Source organism: Schistocerca piceifrons, chromosome 6 (assembly GCF_021461385.2).
Source record: "Schistocerca piceifrons isolate TAMUIC-IGC-003096 chromosome 6, iqSchPice1.1, whole genome shotgun sequence".
Lineage (NCBI taxonomy): Eukaryota > Metazoa > Arthropoda > Insecta > Orthoptera > Acrididae > Schistocerca > Schistocerca piceifrons.
This window is the reverse complement of record NC_060143.1, coordinates 536683482-536704399: the sequence shown is the minus strand read 5'-3', so window position 1 is coordinate 536704399 and position 20918 is coordinate 536683482. Positions and strand designations below refer to the sequence as shown.

Sequence of the window (20918 nt, the reverse complement as noted above, 5' to 3'; positions counted from 1 at the left end):
AAAAATGACATTTAGTTGTACTTTTTTAAAGAATAGGTGCAGTAATTCTGATTGAAACAGCGTTGAAATTGTACTTACGTGAATAAGCTCCATTTCCACTACAGTAAACATCAAAAGTCGAATGCCAAGTTCAGCCAATGGCTATTTAGTCGAGATCAAAATATATTTCATTTTCTTCATTATATTATGTTTCACAGAAGGATTTTTGTGATGTAAGGATCTCTTTGTAGCAGTTCCGGAAGTGAATATTGGCCTTACTGTTTAGTTGCTAACACAAAGTTGTCTAAGAGATAGCTCAGGCGAGAAGGAAAGTATTAATGAACCATATTTTGACAACAGCCTCAATGACAGGCATTAGACGCTTCGGAAAATCAGTGTAGGCCTTCCAGTTGTTTGACAGGTGTTGGAACATGATTTATCATTTATAGAATTAAAATCATTGATATAACTCTTAAATCAGTAATAGTTTCATCAAAAGTAATCATCAATAATGTCGAAGGGTCTGCTTGCTACAATTTTCATGCGCATAGCTTACGCTTCTGTAGCGACTTAAGGTTATAGCGAGGTCACGAAAGTTACGAGACGGGACTTGATACTCAGAAGATCTCAGTCAAAAACAAATAAGACAAAATTAAATAAACGGGGTCGTTACAACTTGTCGGTAAAGGTTTTATGCAAATAATAAAAACACAACATTTAACAGGAAACAGTTGTATTATTCCAATCTTCAAACATTTCATTATCATTATAATCGTTAATTAAAACTCAGAACAGTCGTATATCTGTGTTTCTGTTTTTACTAACATCCTAAATATCGACATTGGAATAACATTTCTCTTTTGAAGTATAACAACATACGATGCGTCAATTATAAAAACACGTGATAACAACATGTGAATTATTTTCCACAGCAGCAAAAGTGGCGTTGCTTTGACCTGCGAGTTGATACAAAGTAAAAATTAAAAAATGCTTCCAATTGGAAGACAACGATCTCTCCACAGTCTGTTGTTGCCCCTGGTGCTGAACTCGCGTCGGATTTCACTGTATCCCGTTGGTGCCTGCCGCGTGAAGGCCACGTGGAGCTGCAGCACTAGTGAATGACGTGAGGTCACTACATCCGTCGTAAGTCGCCACAGCTGTGAATATTTTCGTATAGACATGTATCGAAATTCTCCATGCACCTCAGTTCATCTGTGTGACTGCGAGGCGTAGACACACCTCTTGTGTACGTAGAATTCGTCGACTAGCGAGTGAAATAAGACGCAGTAAATACTACAGAGGACAAGATCTGTTTGCATTTATGCTTAGCGCAGAAATGTGGTAGGTACCATATACGAGTCTATGCATTGTTATTTGCCAAAAATATCTAAATTTTGCGTTTGATTCGTTTTTCTAGCACATTTTTTATAAGTATCTAGAAGTAAGGCAGTTTGTTTCCCAATAGAGTTTATTGATAATCGGTACGATGTATTGCTTTTATTGGCTGTGATTGCTAACAAACTCTTTCCATGTTCCGCTGCAGTGGCTCGAAATCAGAACAAGATGCAATGTTTGTACAAAAGCGTGAAAACAGAGTCGAAAGACTTGAAGGGGAAGCAGTAGTTCAGAATCGAGTACGGTGGGATTGTAGTCTCTCTCCGATTTTATCAATCTGTACATTGAGCAAGAAGGAGTTTGGGAAGGGAACTGACGGTCAGGGAGAAGAAATAAAAACTATTAGGTCTGCCGATAATATTGCAGAGATGCAAGATAACTTGGAGGATTAGTTCAAAGGAATGTATACTGTCTTGAAAAGATGAATATCATCAAAAGTAAATCAAGTGTAATGGAATGCAGTCAAGCTACATGAGACGTCTGAGAGGACATAACGTGCAGTTTGGCAATATCAAGGAAACTGCTTCTGAAAAAGAGAAATTTGTTACGGATCAAGAAGTCTCTTCTGAAGTTATTTCAATGAGAGTCAAACGTGGCCGTTAAGCATCTCGGACAAAAAGAGAACAGAAGTTTTGTAATGTAGTGCTACAGGAAGGATTCAAAATTAGATAACTAGATTGAATAACTAATGGGAAGGTATGCAGTCGAAGTGGGGAAAAAATAATTTGTGGTGCAACTCGACTGAAAGAAGGTGTCGGTCTTAGGACGCACCTTGAAACATTGAGGAATTTTTGTAGTGGAAGTAAGTGTGGTACGGTAGACAATTATGGAGGGAGACCAAGACTTGAGTACAGTGAGTTGTTTCAGATGGAGTTTATTATCAGTAGTTATGCAGAAATGAAGAGGCCTGCAAAGGATAGAGACACTGAACACCACAACAACAACACCGCGTAAGTATTGACAAATTGGAGGTTGTGTACAATATGATTAGGACATTGTTCTTGAATAGAAACTGATATAACCGGACAGGGGAAATACAGAAGGTGGTAGAAGGAGCGAACCACGCATAGAAGCGAACGTGTGCCAAGTATGTTAAAGCTTTTTATAGAGCACAGATGGAATGAGTTAATCACTGGTAACCACTCCACGACAAATGAAAATTTGTCATACCGAAGAAGTGATAGAAGGTCGACCTGAATGCCTGTACACGTTTACAGGGCAGAATCTCGCAAATTGTCGGGTACGCAGATACTTGAGCCTGGGAGCGCGAAACGTGAAGCCACTGCCTCGAAAGCTTAACTTCACGGGTCTATGTCCTCAGTGGTTCTGAATAAAATCTACTTCTGTCACGTGCGCAGAACTATGACCTATGACGGAATTCAGGTGGATGGTCTTGACATCTTCTCGTTTACATAAGCTAAGATCAATAATTATTTACAGTTCATAAAGACCCATCTTCGCAGTGAAAGATGTCAGACCACACTTTGATTCCTTTCCCGAGGTTCGAGAGACGATTTGCGTGCTGCTTCTCTCCACACACCAGTAATGTGTAGTGCATTATTGTATGCGGATTGACGTTTTGTACAATGGTTACTAAAGGCTTCGCATTTGCGAGATAATTCTGAGAAAAGATAATATCATACATATCCTAAATTTCAGTAGGTAGATTTCAATTATTGCTAAATTCGTTCCGCAGAATTGGAATAAGGGAAGTAGAACGGGAAATATCCTGAATATTTTCTGGGAGTTGCAGAGGTGAGTGTTCCATTTACATCATATTTGCGAAAATTTCTGGAACGAGTGTTCTTCCGGGCAGCAACTGAAAGTAACGGTGCAAAATGTTTGAATGGTAATGTCACTTTCAGTGAACACCCGTCTGATTTCTGGCAGTTATCACAAGTGTGTAATTACAAGCAGAATAATCTCAACATGTAATCAACAAGCCAGGACGAGTCCGGTCCACAGTTGCACGAAAACAAAAGCACTTGGTGGAGTAGCTGGTGGCACATCTGTGCGGGCGACGTGTCCTCCGATCGTGTGGCGAAGGCGAGCGTACGTCCGAGGGTAGATTGTCAGCCGCTGCGGCTCGGGGGTGGACGCGGAGGCGGGCGAGGGCCGCCTCCAGCGGGTGATGGCGTGTCAGGTGGTGGCGGCTGCCGCGGCCGCGTCGATGTCTGCGTCGTCGCACTGCACCGCCTTGGAGGTGGCCCGCTGCTGCGGCGGCGTCTTCACCAGCCGCAGCCTCTGCCGGGGGTGCCGTCTGCAACAGGACAGCGTGACACGTTAGATTAGATTAGATTAGATTAGATTACGTCACGTGACGTCACAAGGTGCGTCTGCGCTCCAGATGACCGCCTCTCGGTCCTCGGGCCGCGTTACACAGGTTATAGTCAGTTAGGTAGTTGGTCATTTGTTCCATTTAACACATTTACTGCAGACGTTGCGATGCGAAATGTGTCAAAAAAATGGCTCTGAGCACTATAGGACTTAACATCTGAGGTCGTCAGTCCCCTAGAACTTAGTACTACTTAAACCTAACTAACCTAAGGACATCACACACATCCATGCCCGAGGCAGGATTCGAACCTGCGACTGTAGCAATCGCACGGTTCCGGACTGCAGTGCCTAGAACCGCTCGACCACAGCGGCCTGCCCCGGAATGTGTCAATAGAATATTATACACAGGGTGATTTAGTTGCTCTTATCTGTGGGTGCATCGCCTTCAAAAACCACGCGCGAAATTTTCGTATTCTCTCGCTCGTCTTTTCAGTGGAGCACTGGGAAATAACTACATTTTTATGGATGACAATGCGCAACTGCGTGGAACACCCAGGGGGAGGTGCTCTTTAACTGGTACCTGGAGAATGGACTGGCCTGCCGTTCACCCAACTTGGGATGAGCTGGGGAGACGGATTGCAGCGCGCCCACATGCCCTAACGACCATGAAGCAGTGGGCAGCTGCACTCGTGGACGAATGGAACGACTTACCGCAAGAATTCCTTGCGAATCTTGCGGCCAGTATGGGACTATACTGCAGAGCATGCTTTACCGCCTCTGGTAATAACATACTTTATTAAGAACCACATCTCGCCTTTTGTTTTGTCCAGTAGACCATCAGGAAGGACGACGACTTCAGATTATTTGTTGTCTTTGAATTTCAGTTCGTCTCATTTCTTTCAGTTATCTTCTGTACTTTAATGTTGCAACTGTTTCTGCGTGTGGTGCAGGTTATGTTACTTAACAGGGACGCATCATGCAAAAGTTACTTTCATCCGTAAGTTTTGCACACCAGTGAAGAATGATGTTGATAAATATTAAGTGGTCAATATGAAACAGAAAATGCGTTTATGTTGTGTGTTCCTCTTCAGTTGTGTTCGGTTGACGATGTCTGAGAAGAGTGCACTGAAGAGGAGTATGTGCACGGAACGTCAAAACAAAGACAACCAACACTACTGATATCTTTCTGTGCTTGGCACAAGCGAAATGATTCGCGTCTTAAGAAGTAATTCTTTCCGAGCGTTTATTCTGAGTGTAACATATCATTTTATAGCGGCTCTAACCGGGTACACTGCTGCAGACGCCTCAGCCATTTACGGCTGCAGCGGGGAAGCAAGTTTTTGTTCACACTGAATATGATGGTCTGACATTAGGTAATCCCCGCATATGGCTGGTGGTCGAGGCCTACTAGGCGGATTTTCAGGGCATGTATTTTCCCTGGACACACTTTATAAAGTAGCAACATACAAAAGAGCTGTAAGTGAGAGCACAAAACGGGCAATAAAACTGCCTGCATTTTAGTCATGATTCTTACTGGCTGTATGGACTAAATGTTAAATAATTTCGTGTAGTCGTTTGGACGTCGCGAAATCCACGAGTCGACCAGCAGCCCATATGGGGTGTAGAAACCATGTGCTCTCCAGAAATGAGGGTGTGTGTGTTAGGTTTCAGAAGTCGGTAGATGGCGACCCTGAGTGAACAAGTTACTTGGAGCAGTGCAGAAGGTTTCGGAAGTCGGGAGATGGTGACCCTGAATGATCATGTTGTATAGAACAGTGTGGTAGAATTCTTAAGTCCGGAGGTGGTGTCCCTGACCAGTTACTGAGCACAGTGCAGAAGATTTCAGAGGCCGGGAGATACTGACCCCGAGCGATCCAATTAACTACAACAGTGCAGAAGATTTCAGAGGTCGGAGATGTTGACCCTGAATGATTAAGTTACTTCGTGCAGTGTGGAAGATTTCAGAAGTTGGGAGATGGTGACCCTGAGTGATGAAGTTACCTATAAAATCATTGTAGCTTTTGGAAGTCTGGAGAATGATCAAGTTACCGAGAGCAGTGCAGAATATTCCAAAGGTTTCGAGATGATGTCCCTGATAATTGTGGCAGATTTCAGAAGTCAGGAATTGGTGCCACTGACTGATCAAGTTATTTACGACAGTGTGGAAAATTTCAGAGGTCGAAAGATGGTGACCCTGAGTGATAATATAGAACAATGCATTTGATTGCAGAAGGGAGAAGATGGCGACTATGAGTGATCAAGTTACCTAGAACAGTGTGGAAGATTTCAGAATTCAGGAGATGGTCGCCCTGAGTGATCAAGTTACATAGAACAGTGCGGTAGATTTCAGAAGGTAGGTGTTGGTGACCCTAAGTTGTAAAGGTACTTCGAGGAGTGCTGAAGATTTCAGAGGTCGGGAGATGGTGACCTGCATGATCAACTTACTTAGAGCAATGCGGAAGGCGAAGAGAATGTGTATTGCGTTCCCAGGGGTATCTTCTTAGGCATTTTCGTCATTTTATGGGCGAGTATTGCGGCTTAGCGACTGCAGACCTGTTCAGTAAAATGGGAGATCTCAGAGGAAATCGTGGAGATATTACCTTGCCGGAAGTGGTGTATGCTACGTGTGACGATTTTGGCTATGTTTACTTTATGTCAATAAATTACATTTGTTCACTTGAAAATTATGACCGACGTTTTTGTTCGGGCCTTTCCTAACTGACTCTGACTTGTATTCCTAATTTGTTGTTGTGGTGATTATCGGCATGATGATCTAGTAGCCAGTTGGAGGCAGTGTATGAATCTGTTAGCGGTGAACGCACTACATTTCAACTGTCGTATCTCGGAATCTTTGCTAAAAATTTTACACTCTGGAGTTTTTACTCTGGAGTTGTCAGGCAGGCTGTGCACGGGGGCCAGAAATAAAAAATTCCCGGTTAAAGATGCAATTTTTCCCGGGTGAAAATACACTGCCGGCCCCAGTGGCCCAGCGGTTCTAGGCGCTTCAGTCTGGAACCGCGCGACCACTACGGTCGCCGGTTCGAATCCTGCCTCGGGCATGGATGTGTGTGATGTCCTCAGGTTAGTTAGGTTTAAGTAGTTCTAAGTTCTAGGGGACTGATGACCTCCGATGTTAAGTCCCATAGTGCTCAGAGTCATTTGAACCATTTTTTGAAAATACACTATACCCTGGGCGAAAGTTTTTTTTCCGTGATGTTTGGTTAGTTGATTCGGGGGAGAGGACCAAGAGCGAGGTCATCGGTCCCGTCGGATTAGGCAAGGATGAGGAAGGATGTCGGCCGTGTCTAGGAACCATCCCGGCGTTTGCCTGAAGCGATTTAGGAAAATCACAGAAAACTTAAATCAGGATGGCCAGGTTTGAACCGTCGTCCTCCCGAATGCAAGTGCAGTGTGCGAACCACTCCACCACCTCGCTCGATTTTTTCGTGTTAAGCGACAATATGTTTCCTCTGAACTCTAAAACTTATCAGTCGTTTTAAAGGTAAAGATTTTATACCCCGTAGCATAACTTCCCGGCACTTTAGGAAATGAAACCCAGCAAGAACCAGGCGTTTCGGTAAGATTTTTGACGCGTGGCGAAATGTACTGTGCATAATTTCGTATTACAAAAGCATAAATACGAATTCCGTTAAATATATTAAAAAGGTTTCAAATGGCTCTAATCACTATGGAACTTAACATCTGAGGTCATGAGTCCCCTAGACTTAGAACTACTTAAACCTAACTAACCTAAGGACATCACACACATCCATGCCCGAGGCAGGATTCGAACCTGCGACCGTAGCAGCAGCACGGTTCCAGACTGAAGCGCCTAGAACCGCTCGGCCACAGCGGCCGGCAAAATATATCACTTTAGCTTCCGAAACACTGACGTCGAAATTGTGCTTCGCGATGTGTTTTTGTCAGGCGGGCATAGCTCATGTCAAGTGATCTTACCAGCCAATGATTGCGTATATTCAGAGAATTGGACACGTGATGTAGTGAGCCAGCAACAAAATCACTGTTCTATAGCGGGAACATACAAATAGGAAAAGTTAATGGTTTAAATTAATGCACATATAGTAGCGCTAAAAGAAAAGTTAAGCTTTATAGTATTATATTGGTAGTCCAGAATTTTTTGATGTTCTTTCCGGGGGTGTGGTTAGGTATGATTCTAAGAGAACAGCTTAAATTACACTAGCCATTATAAATTTCACTGCTGTGCACCGAACATTTCGTGGGTTACCTGGCTGAATACAAGTTCTGTCGAGCACCTCGACCCTTTCAAAGAAAAACAAATTGTTTGTGAAATTGTTCAAGAACTCTTCTCGCACATTTTTTTGCCTCCGTTATTGCGGAATTTGTTATCTATAAAGGAACTAAAAAAATATGAAAAACTAACTTGAAGCTCGTTCTTCTTTTTAGCGTGAGTTAGGCTTTGATAAGATGTATCTGACACAAATTTTAAATAATGTCATAAACGGCTCTTTTTCTGTGCCCGAAATCTTTCTAACTGAATGATCCTTAAAACGTTTTAAGTTTTGAATGAGAATCAAACGGTCTGCGACTTAAGAAATTTATCGCTCATTCCCCACGTTTTGTATAAAAGGAAATTTACTTTGGAGGTAACGGTTCTCAAACCACCTTTAGCAATCTTTTCGGGCGACCTTCTAGAAATGTAAACAGTTGTGACCTCACGCTCGTCGATAGCAGTTTGTTGTTACGAAATGTTGCATAGTCTTCGTTGTGAATCATCTGGCTCATTTTTCTGTTCACAAATGCTTGCACCGTGTTTTGTTGTTGAAAACGGCGCTTTTTCTTTGCAACCAAAGTCTTATTTTGGCATTATTGTCTCGTTTATGTTTTATTGCTGCATTATTATTCTGCATTAGTGGACTAAAGTAAAATTACTTGTTAGGCTATTAGTTCTTATCAGTCAAAATTACAAAAATGTAATCAAAAACTAAAACATTGAAATACTCCGGGAGCTCTAAAAAAAATCTCGCGTTTTCCCCGGATTTCCCGGTTATCTCAGCGTGTATACACGCTTTCAGAAGATTAACATTGCCTCGATGGTCAAAGCGAGGATGACAGCCCTAATTTTGTCTTATTCGACAGTGTAATTGAGCGGATAATTAATTCAGATCCACCTGCAAGCGTTTCCACATAAATTTCTGGACCGGTGCCTCTCGTAATTTGCCTCACGCGCGACACATCGCCAACAATGCGTGCATTCGCGCTACGGCTGCGAGTCACATTTCGTGCGACACCGCGGAAGCTCCGAGGGGGGGGGGGGGGGGGGGGGGAAGACGACGAAAGGAACGTTTCAGTAGGGCCTCTTCTTTTAGTGTTCCATATCTCAAAACTTAGTGAAAACCGATCCCATATATGATCACTCTGTTGTTAGTCTGTCTGTCCGACTCTTTCAAAGGAACACAGAGAAGCAAGTTCAAATCTATGTTAGTTACTGAGGTCTATTGTTTCTTGGCGATGTACAAAATTTAAACTTGTACGGCAACCCAGTCAAAAGATACGGCCATTTATGTTACATATTTTAATACTCGCAAACACACTCCGTTGACGTAGAATCATGAAATTTGGTAAGAAGAAAAGTTTTGCAGTACAAGTAAAGGAAAAACTCAAAAATTGTGGAGTTGCAATTACGTCACACGAATAAATATTCTTTTGTGATTTGTTATCCGGCCTTCTGTCCGTCCGTCTGTTATGACCACTTTTTTCTGAGGAATGGGTCAACGTAAAAAGTTGAAATTTATGTCACGTACTAAGCTCTGTTGTCCCTTGTTGGTGTGAAAAAGCTAAGCTTCTAAGGTAACGCAATCGAAAGATATGGCCATGTATGTGACATATTTTGACGCTCACAAACTCACTCATCGAACTCTATTGGATACTTCCCGCTGACGTATCATTATAAAACTTGGCAAGACGCAGTGTTTTAGAACAAAAGTATAGGAAAAAATCCGAAAATTGTTAGTTTGTAATTATATCACACGGACAAAAATATTTGTTTCGTCATATTATACGACCGTCTGTCCGTCTTTTTTCAGGAACGGGTATACGTATCGAGTTGAAATTTGTGCCACATACTAAATTCTACATTCCACGCTAATGCATTTAAAAGATGTGGCCATTTACGTCAAATATCTTGATGACGTGCCTGTATTGATATCATTAACACGCAAAAATTGTCCAAATTCTCGATTCCCGGAATGGATGAGGTATCTATATACATAAATAAATTTGGACGGAACCCTCGGTGCGCGAGACCCACTTTGGCTTACCCGGATTTTTTACAGTTTTGTCTAATTCTGGCTGAAGTGAGCATATGGGTCATTCTTTTCGAATGTACTTTATAGCGTAAGTTTAAAATCCAGAGATGAATTACCGAGCGCCCTGAAACACTGTTGGGACACTGGACTGTCATTCTGGGAGAATGCGGTTCAAATCCCCTACAGCCAACCGGATTCAGGTTTTGCGTGATTTTCCCAAAACGCTTGACGCAAAAGCTGGGATACTTCCTTTGTAAGAGCGCGGCAGATTTGCTTCCCCATTCCCCTTTAGTCCTAGCTTCTTCTCCGTCTCTAATGACGTCGTCGTCGACAGTATTTTAAGCGGTCAATCTTCCTTTCTTCCTCCGAAGAGATGAATTCGTCGACTGTCTCATTGGAAATTAATTTTGTGTTAGTTATAATTGTCTTTCCAAGTATTTTACTATCACTCTTTTTCTTTTTCTTTAATAACATTGTCTGATAATAGAAACCGGCAGCGTTACCATTTGCTTGAAGTGGGGCTGAAATATATACAACAAATTATAAATAGGCTTCCGCGGGACGCCGGCCGGTGTGGCAGAGCGGTTCTAGGCGCTTCAGTCTGGAACCGCGCAACCGCTACGGTCGCAGGTTCGAATCCTGCCTCGGGCATGGAAGTGTGTGATGTCCTTAGGTTAGTTAGCTTTAAGTACTTCTACGTTCTAGGGGACTGATGAGCTCAGATGTTAAGTCCCATAGTGCTCAGAGCCATTTGAACCATTTTGATTAGATGTGTGTTATTTACATGCTAGTTGAAGCCAGTCATTGTGCCCCTATATCACTAATAACACTCGCTGATTTTATTACCATCGAAAAAGGCTCAGCCCTCCAAAGACGTTATTTTTAAGCCAAGACGTCTGCGCAACCAGATTGGCATATTGTTGGAGGACAGTAAATCTTCCGGGTTTCCTGCACATGCATTTCTGCTGTTTTACAGTAGGACTGTTGTTAAATTATAGATATATCGGTTCATCGATATTTTTCCAAAAGGTACCGATATTTGTGTGCGACACATTCTTCACCGATATATCAATTATCGATATCGAAATAGCAATGTCGATGCCGATATTTTTATTTTATGTTATATTTTTTTCGAAGTTTTTTAGAAATATTTGATGCTGCTCTTTTGAAATTGTAGTGGAATATAATTTTACATTCACTGGGTCAGGGAATCTCCCTTCTTTCTGAGCTTTCATCACGTCCGGTCTTTCTCTTTGACTGTGTGAAGGAAGTATAGGTGCCATAAAGAAGAAGTCCGACTGCTCTGGGCGCTGGCTGTGTGAATGGAATTACAAGGTATGCGATGTGAAGAAATAGCACAACAGTTGCGTTAAAAAATAATGTTTAAAGCAACTAGTGGGCGGAGACGTGTGAAGGGAAACGCCGACGTAACCGACGCTCGGCGCTGCCAACGGGAACTGCACAACGTTTAACTTCACTACCCAATTTTGTCACTACAACTGCTAGGTGACTGGCGTTTCCACAAGTGGAAAAGTAGGGATATGTGACGAAATGAGCTACAAATCCGATATGTGACGAAACCGAACGGTGGAAGCAACGGACACCTTTTATGGTGCCACTTACCCGCAGTTACCATTGTTGGCAAAGTGGTTATCGCCAAACGTGAACGTGCATCGTTTTTCTTGTTCTGAGTGGTACGAGCAGGCTGCTAGCTTGTCGGTGTACAGAATATCTAATAATAAATCAATATCTAAATATACAGCTCTAAAGCTGGCAGTATTTTTACAATGTTCAGTCGATATTCTTTTGACCGATACATCGATATTTTTTTCGTCGAGATGTCGACGTGTATTAAGGCCAGATAGCGATATATTCTTAAATATCGATATATCGGATTCCCGATGTATTTAAAAATACTGACACTCCTATTGTACAATCTGAAAGTGAAATCGTGTGGCAAACGGCAACCTTTAGCTGAAGCACGCGGGACAGTACGATTCTTGTGGGCGAAACGTGTAAATTGCATACAAAAACGCTGCAATTCTGGCAGTATATGGACCACAAGCAATACCGCGTCCAGACGCAGCGAAAAGGTGGCGGAAATTTGACCAAGACCGCACAGGTGTCTCTGGGTTCAGATCCTGCACCAAGTGATCTACATCTTTCTGGCAAGCTGGAAGGGCATCTGGGTGGAAAGAGATTTTCCAATGATGAGAATATTCGTTCTCGAACAGCACCGTGACGGAGGAGCAAATTTCCGTCGTCGATGAATTGGGCGACTGCCACAACGATCTGACCGCTGTTTACAGAGACTTCGTGAGTACACTACTGGCCATTAAAATTGCTACACCACGAAGATGACGTGCTACTGACGCGAAATTTAACCGACAGGAAGAAGATGTTGTTATATGCAGATTAGCTTTTCAGAGCATTCACACAAGGTTGGCGCCAGTGGTGACACCTACAACGTGCTGACATGAGGAAAGTTTCCATCCGATTTCTCATACACAAAAAGTAGTTGACCGGCGTTGCCAGGTGAAACGTTGTTGTGATGCCTCGTTTAAGGAGGAGGAATGCGTATCATCATTTTTCCGACTTCGATAAAGGTCGGATTGTAGCCTATCGCGATTGCGGTTTATCGTATCGCGACATTGTTGCTCGCGTTGGTCGAGATCCAATGACTGTTAGCAGAATATGGAATCGGTGGGTTCAGGAGGGTAATACGGAACGCCGTGCTGGATCGCATCGGCCTCGTATCACTAGCAGTCGAGATGACAGGCATCTTATCCGCATGGCTGTAACGCATCTTGCAGCCACGTCTCGATCCGTGAGTCAACAGGTCGGGACGTTTGCAAGACAACAACCATCTGCACGAACAGTTTGACGACGTTTGCACCAGCATGGACTATCAGCTCGGAGACCATGGCTGCGGTTACACTTGGCGCTGCTTCACATACAGGAGCGCCTGCGATTGTGTTCTCAACGACGAACCTGGGTGCACGAATGGCAAAACTTCATTTTTTCGGATGAATCTAGGTTCTGTTTACAGAATCATGATGGTCGCATCCACGTTTGGCGACATCGCGGTTAACGGACTTTGGAAGCGTGTATTCGTCATCGCCATACTGGCGTATCACCCGGAGTGGTGGTATGGGGTGCCATTGGTTACACGTCTCGGTAACCTCTTGTTCACACTGACGGCACTTTGAACTGTGGACGTTGCATTTCAGATGTGTTACGACCCGTGGCTCTACCCTTCATTCGATCCCTGCGAAACCCTACATTTCAGCAAGAGAATGCACGACCGCATGTTGCAGGTCCTGTACGGGCCTTTCTGGATACAGAAAGTGTTCGACTGCTGCCCTGGCCAGCATATTCTCCAGATCTCTCACCAATTGAAACGTCTGGTCAATGGTGGCCGAGCAATTGGCTCGTCACAACACTACTCTTGATGAACTGTGGTATCGTGTTGAAGCTGCATGAGCAGCTGTACCTGTACACGCCATCCAAGCTCTGTTTGACTCAATGCCCAGGCGTATCAATGCCGTTATTACGGCCAGAGGTGGTTGTTCTGGGTACTGATTTCTCAGGATTTATGCACCCAAATTGCGTTAAAATGTAATACCATGTCAGTTCTTGTATAATACACTCCTGGAAATGGAAAAAAGAACACATTGACACCGGTGTGTCAGACCCACCCTACTTGCTCCGGACACTGCGAGAGGGCTGTACAAGCAATGATCACACGCACGGCACAGCGGACACACCAGGAACCGCGGTGTTGGCCGTCGAATGGCGCTAGCTGCGCAGCATTTGTGCACCGCCGCCGTCAGTGTCAGCCAGTTTGCCGTGGCATACGGAGCTCCATCGCAGTCTTTAACACTGGTAGCATGCCGCGACAGCGTGGACGTGAACCGTATGTGCAGTTGACGGACTTTGAGCGAGGGCGTATAGTGGGCATGCGGGAGGCCTGGTGGACGTACCGCCGAATTGCTCAACACGTGGGGCGTGAGGTCTCCACAGTCCATCGATGTTGTCGCCAGTGGTCGGCGGAAGGTGCACGTGCCCGTCGACCTGGGACCGGACCGCAGTGACGCACGGATGCACGCCAAGACCGTAGGATCCTACGCAGTGCCGTAGGGGACCGCACCGCCACTTCCCAGCAAATTAGGGACACTGTTGCTCCTGGGGTATCGGCGAGGACCATTCGCAACCGTCTCCATGAAGCTGGGCTACGGTCCCGCACACCGTTAGGCCGTCTTCCGCTCACGCCCCAACATCGTGCAGCCCGCCTCCAGTGGTGTCGCGACAGGCGTGAATGGAGGGACGAATGGAGACGTGTCGTCTTCAGCGATGAGAGTCGCTTCTGCCTTGGTGCCAATGATGGTCGTATGCGTGTTTGGCGCCGTGTACGAGAGCGCCACAATCAGGACTGCGTACGACCGAGGCACACAGGTCCAACACCCGGCATCATGGTGTGGGGAGCGATCTCCTACACTGGCCGTACACCACTGGTGATCGTCGAGGGGACACTGAATAGTGCACGGTACATCCAAACCGTCATCGAACCCATCGTTCTACCATTCCTAGACCGGCAAGGGAACTTGCTGTTCCAACAGGACAATGCACGTCCGCATGTATCCCGTGCCACCCAACGTGCTCTAGAAGGTGTAAGTCAACTACCCTGGCCAGCAAGATCTCCGGATCTGTCCCCCATTGAGCATGTTTGGGACTGGATGAAGCGTCGTCTCACGCGGTCTGCACGTCCAGCACGAACGCTCGTCCAACTGAGGCGCCAGGTGGAAATGGCATGGCAAGCCGTTCCACAGGACTACATCCAGCATCTCTACGATCGTCTCCATGGGAGAATAGCAGCCTGCATTGCTGCGAAAGGTGGATATACACTGCACTAGTGCCGACATTGTGCATGCTCTGTTGCCTGTGTCTATGTGCGTGTGGTTCTGTCAGTGTGATCATGTGATGTATCTGACCCCAGGAATGTGTCAATAAAGTTTCCCCTTCCTGGGACAATGAATTCACGGTGTTCTTATTTCAATTTCCAGGAGTGTATATTTGTCCAATGAATATCCGTTTATCTTCTGCACTTCTCCTTGGTGTAGCAATTTTAATGGCCAGTAGTATATATTGGAAACTGGTGTGATGCATCTGTGTCAGTTTATCTTGTAATAAAGCACTCAATAAAAGTTTCTTAGCCTTTTTGAATTCCCCCCCCCCCTCTATATACCGCAATATGGCTGTGAATGTTATGCAATATCTCAGTAGTACCAATTAAAGTCAAAAGCAGAAAATGACATCATTTCAAGAACTTATGGGGCCTGGGGACCCACGTTAGAAGAAGTCAAATAGTTTAGTCTGTACTGTTCGCAGTATTTCTTACATAAGCATTTAATGTTTACGCTGCGTACCAAAATAATATGAGAAACGTTTGTTATATTAATTCGTTTGTCTAGTTCCACAATACGATGACCCTAATTGGCAACGATTATTCTTCCATGCAGATATTGTGTGGTAGCGTCCAGATTGAGCTGCTTTTAAAATTTCATTTTTAATTTTCCTCCTTGTTTGTTGAGCCATTCTTCCTGTTTGAAAAGTGCGCTGTACATCTCAACATACACGCAGGGCGAACAGAAAAAATATTTTAAATATCTAACAAAATGCAAACAGAAACACGGGGCAGGCAAATATATACTTTTTCCGAGTTGGAACTTGTATGCAGTCAGAACAAGCACATCCGGTTGTGCGACAGGCCTCAGAGTGCTATTGTGCTCCCACTCCGCGCGGAACGAGATGCAGACATTTTAAGGTCGAGGAATAACTTTGGCATTTTGACCCATTAGGCTTTTAAAGACGTTTCTGACAAACAGGCGTCTGGCCAAATTGCGTATATGCACAATAACGTATCAGATACGTGTCTGAATGCATAGTTTCCTATCAAGAACACTACAGTAACAGGTAACTGACGGAGACTCATCTAGGCAAAAAAACTGAAGTGAAATCTAGCGTTCACCGACTAAATCTGACAACCTATTTGCTATTTTAGAAGTACGTAGTAATCCATAAATGATTCAAGAGACAGCCCAAGATGCCTTCTTAGATTGGTTGCAGATAACGCCGTCGTTTAGTGTCTAACGAATTAGAAAATGACTTTAACAAAATACGTGGGAGAGAAAGTTGCAATGGACCGTGAAGAATGAGAAGTGTGTAATCCGCCATAAGAGTACCACGAGAATTTCTCTTATGTGATAAACTGAACAAACAAACGAGCATGGTTAAAACGGCTATGAGTACTATGGGACTTAACTTCTGAGGTCATCAGTCCCCTACAACTTAGAACTACTTAAACCTAACTAACCTAAGGACATCACACACATCCATGCCCGAGGCAGGATTCGAACTTGCGACCGTTCCGGTCGCGTGGTTCCAGACTGTAGCGCCGAGAACCGCTCGGCCACCCCGACCGGCAAATGAGGATGTGGTAACCCCTTCCCTACTCCCGTAATCCAAATTAATTTCGCTGTTCCCTTAAGGTAAGGAAAGTGACTGCAAGTTAAATACTTTGATGAAGATTGAACATGCCGTTAGAGACAACTACGGAAGCAATCTCTAAAAAGATGACTATGCTCCAGCACACGTATGGACATAAATGGTATACAGTATTGTAATGCGCAGACAGGAAACTTGTCCTCTGCGAATGGTTAGTATTAGCATTTCCAAGCATCTCCATATCCGACTGGCCGTGGCAGAATTACAGTACAGTTATACTGACCACTGATACGCAGAATGTGTCATAGCGAGTCGTTATGATTAAACTTCCCCTATTTAACACGTTATAACACGAAACTAATTGCTGTAAGAATACCAAAAATGGTAGCATTAATGTCCAGATTACATGGTGCTTGATTTCCAAGAGTCACAGCGCTACCATCCAGTTCCAGATATGGCCACCAGGTGTCGTGAACAGTCATCATGATTCATAGTCTCACACACCTTACCCGGTCACAGTGCATTTGTTGACGTCTAAACATGAGCTTGGACAAAAGGAGAAGTGCATTATTGGTGAAGCTCTATTATCAAAACAACAGTAACGCTACAGCTGCACTTCGAGAATATCGCCTGCTGAAAGGATCACGGAAGGGTTCTCTTTTTCCACAAGCTGATGAAGAAGTCCGAATCAGCTTGTCAACTGGGCGTCGCTCCGGGAAGAGCCCAACGACCGGTTGCACCGCAGGTGGTTGTTGTTGCTATGGCAGGCAACGCTGCGCTCAATTCCGAATCGTCAGGCAGTGCGCGTGCTGTGTCACGACAGTTGATCATCCCGTGGTCCACTGTACGGAAGGTGCTTCGAACCATTCTCAAATGATATGCGTACAAGATCCATATCGCACAGCCGTTTGCACCACAGGAAGCACAACGACGTGTTGACTTCGCTCTCCACTTTCTCGCAAGGATTGAAGTTGACGAGGGCTAGCCCCGGACCATCTTATCGACAGGCGAAGCTCAGTTTTCTCTAACGGGCGAGGTGAACACACAGAACTGCCGAGTGTGAGGATCTTCACCTCCAGTCACTGTGCATGAAGTTCGTCTGTATGGTGAACGTGTAACCGTATGATGTGGCTTCACGGCTACCCTTCATCATTGGCCCATTCTTTTTTGAACAAATTAGAGCTCAAGGACCAAAGACGTACAGTGTGACTGGAGGGCGTTACTCTGATATGCTTCGCCCTACAGGAGAGAACAAAAATAGTTCAAATGGCTCTAAGCACTATGGGACTTATCTGAGGTCATCAGTCCCCTAGACTTAGAATTACTGAAACCTAACTAAGGACATCACACACATCCATGCCCGAGGCAGGATTCGAACCTGCGACCGTAGCAGCAGGGCGGTTACCGACAGAAGCGTCTAGAACCGCTCGGACACAGACTGAAGAGAACAGTTTTCATGCAAGATGGCGCCCCATCGCAAATCGCTCGTGAAGTTCACCTGCTTCCCTGAAACACATTTGGAAACAATCGAATTATCAGCCGATCGTTTCCAAATGCTTGGCCTCCACGATCATCTGATCTCATGCCCTCTGATTTCTGGTTGTGGTGCTACCTGAAGGACAGGGTTTACCAGGGGAACATTCACACATGTGCTGATCTGATGCGCAGCATATCAAGAGAGGTAGCCAGCACACCCAAGAACATGCTTCATTCTGCTGTGCAGAATGCAGTCCTGCGATTTCAGACTCTTCTGGACACTGTTGGGCCCCGTACTGAGTCCCTTTTGTAGAAGTAATTGTACTGGTATGTAATGGTATGATGTACCGTTGCAGCAGATTAAAAGTGTTTCAATTGAATCAATTCTGGCAGAGCTTGAAAATACCGCTTCAGTTGTAAATTAGTTTATTTTCACACGACCGGTTTCGGACTGTTATAAGCCCATCCTCAGGTGTCGTAGCTGTGCTGTGGTCCCCGAGCGCCGCGTGTACCATGCGCGGTGTTCTGCCTATGAGCGCAGAACAGCGAGTGGCAACTGAAGCGGGTTTTCAACCTCTGCTATAATGCTCAGTTGCGGATGTTCTCCCAAATGGATTGTTTGAATTGATTCTGCATTATTTCTCTTCCCCATGTACTTGATATTAATGCTTCCAAGTTGGGTCCTCATATGGTAATTAGTTTCCGTGTTATAACTCGTAAAATGGGGAAACCACCTGATACACCGGTACGTATACCGGCTTGGCCTCGGTCACTTTTTAGTTATGAGTAAACAGTGCTGTGTGGCAAGCAGCAAGCGATGGACTGGCGTCTACACAACTCGTTACTGGAGACGTTGGGAGGGAATGCTGGTCTTGGCGTAAAACGAATGTGAGCCACGTCATGGCACGCTGGCGACCAAATCCAAGTGGAAAACTGATAAAGGGGAAGAGAAAGGGGAAGAGAAAGGGAAGGAGCGCTCTTGGTGAAATGGGAAGAAATGGCGGACAGAGATGACGAAATAAAACAATCGTGATGGTACTAACCAAAACACTGATCCTATGTGAGAAATGGGAGGGGAAAGAAGTTCACACGGACACGGAAAGTGGAATTTATAGGGAACTCTACGGTATGTAAGTCGTCGAACTGCAAAGGAGTCAATGATACAGACGCAGCCTTCAGACGCAGAATGAAGCCAGCGACCGACGGCAGTCGTAATGTTTGTTTATTTGACGGCTGATCGGAGGACAAAGGACTCTTCAGATGGCGGTCGTGGCAACAGTATTCCTCATACATGCCACGCTACCTAATGCCTGCCCCTACTTCGACGTATTTCGAACGATCCAGAGAGCACTAGGCATTCTTACTCATTTGTGTAATTAACTGTTTATGATGTGATACACAATAAAAGTAATATATTTTACAGATGAGTTGGAATTTTCTTATTAAATGCCTCCGAGTTCCTAATCTAACGCTAAACGCAGGTCTGGCGCCCACGACTTCATACGAGAGGCCGCCGAGAGGTTGCAGTAATATAGGCAATCTCAAGGTCAGTGTTAATCCCTTTAGATAAATCCCTTTTAGGAAAAAGTTTAAAACATTCACCCTGTACAATCACGGCTTGCCTATAGAACGGTTTCCAGAGACAACAAAAGTGTGATTTTCAGTACTTCACACAATAACTGATCGAATTTAAAAATTTAAAAAGTTGTCACGATCTACTCGTTCAGCGGTATAGTCCCACGTTAACAATTTAACACAATACGTCAAGCATTAACGTTAGATAATGTGCAAGTTTCTTGAGTTAGCGTAACTGAAGACACTCATTTGCCCAGACTTTCATCCAAAACGACAAAAGTTTATCAGTACATTTCGCTGTTTATGCAGCAAAACTTCAGTTGAGGCATGATGTAATTTATCACTTCTTCACTACTACATCTATTAGCAACACATTTTGCAGACAATACGTAAATATATCAATGAATTTACCTGTAAAACTGTGTCATTGTACGACACATAGCTCAGTCTCCACTTATCCAGTGTTTGAAAATGAGAGCACTTAACGACTTCCAGCAAATACAATTTCAGACATTTCTTATATACTATCTGCCATAATGTACGAAAAAACAGATAAACAATTTTCACTATATTTTGAATAAATGATTAAATAATTTAAAAAATCTATGTTGGAACCTAGTTCTCATATTACTCTTACCATATTAGCGAACTATCTGCGATTACCGAATTAAAACAACAAACGTGAGTCTCATTATAACTGACATTATACTTCATACTGAAATGTGAGGTGCTATTGATGCTTTAAGCTAAGCGTTTACATACCTTACTGTCTGTAACAGAATTGTTTTTAATATGTCCGATTAGTTCATCCTCCTGGTTATCGATAGTGGTGGTTGTGGCTTTCCCATTAGTCTATGGATGAATGATTTGAAACTAATAAAATCCAACATAATTATAGTATAAAATTCATGACATACGTCCTATTTATTCCGACCATTTTCTGTCTTAAACCATCGCCCAAATAAAAATAAAAATGGTCCCACTTGTCATATATGATCCAACACAAGATTACTATCTCTATTGCAAACACAAATAATGTGCACAACATAATATGAACACTTCACAATAATTGTGACTGCACTAAGGTCTGTTATCTTGTGTTGTATCATGCATGACAACTGGGAGATTCCCTCACCCTCCCCCGCTGGATGATGGTCTAAGGCCGAATCCGGTCGGAATAAACGCGGAATTAAGAAGCAGCACTGTGTTGTGCATTTCCTACGATCTGTTTCGTCGGCTAAGAAAGTATTTGAATATAATAATGATGTTTTTTCTTCAACAACAAAGGTTTTATACGCTTAACGTCAAATATTTGAGCCATTAACTAATTTGTAAAATAGTCAGATGTCTGAAGCTGTTTTACACTTGAAAGTTCGATTCTGTAAAGAACTGGGGTTTGCCACTGGGAGGTAATGGTTACAGAAT

General features: G+C 44.0%; 1 protein-coding gene across 1 annotated transcript in view; it reads right to left on the bottom strand.

The window, feature by feature from the left end:
* Positions 1-695: 695 nt before the first annotated feature.
* Positions 696-20918, bottom strand: part of LOC124802681 — a 78192-nt gene continuing 57969 nt past the window's right edge. The window contains exon 2 of the mRNA XM_047263610.1: positions 696-3634. Coding sequence (XP_047119566.1) covers positions 3299-3634 — 336 coding nt within the window. The 3' untranslated portion in view covers positions 696-3298. The remainder of the gene's footprint in view (positions 3635-20918) is intronic.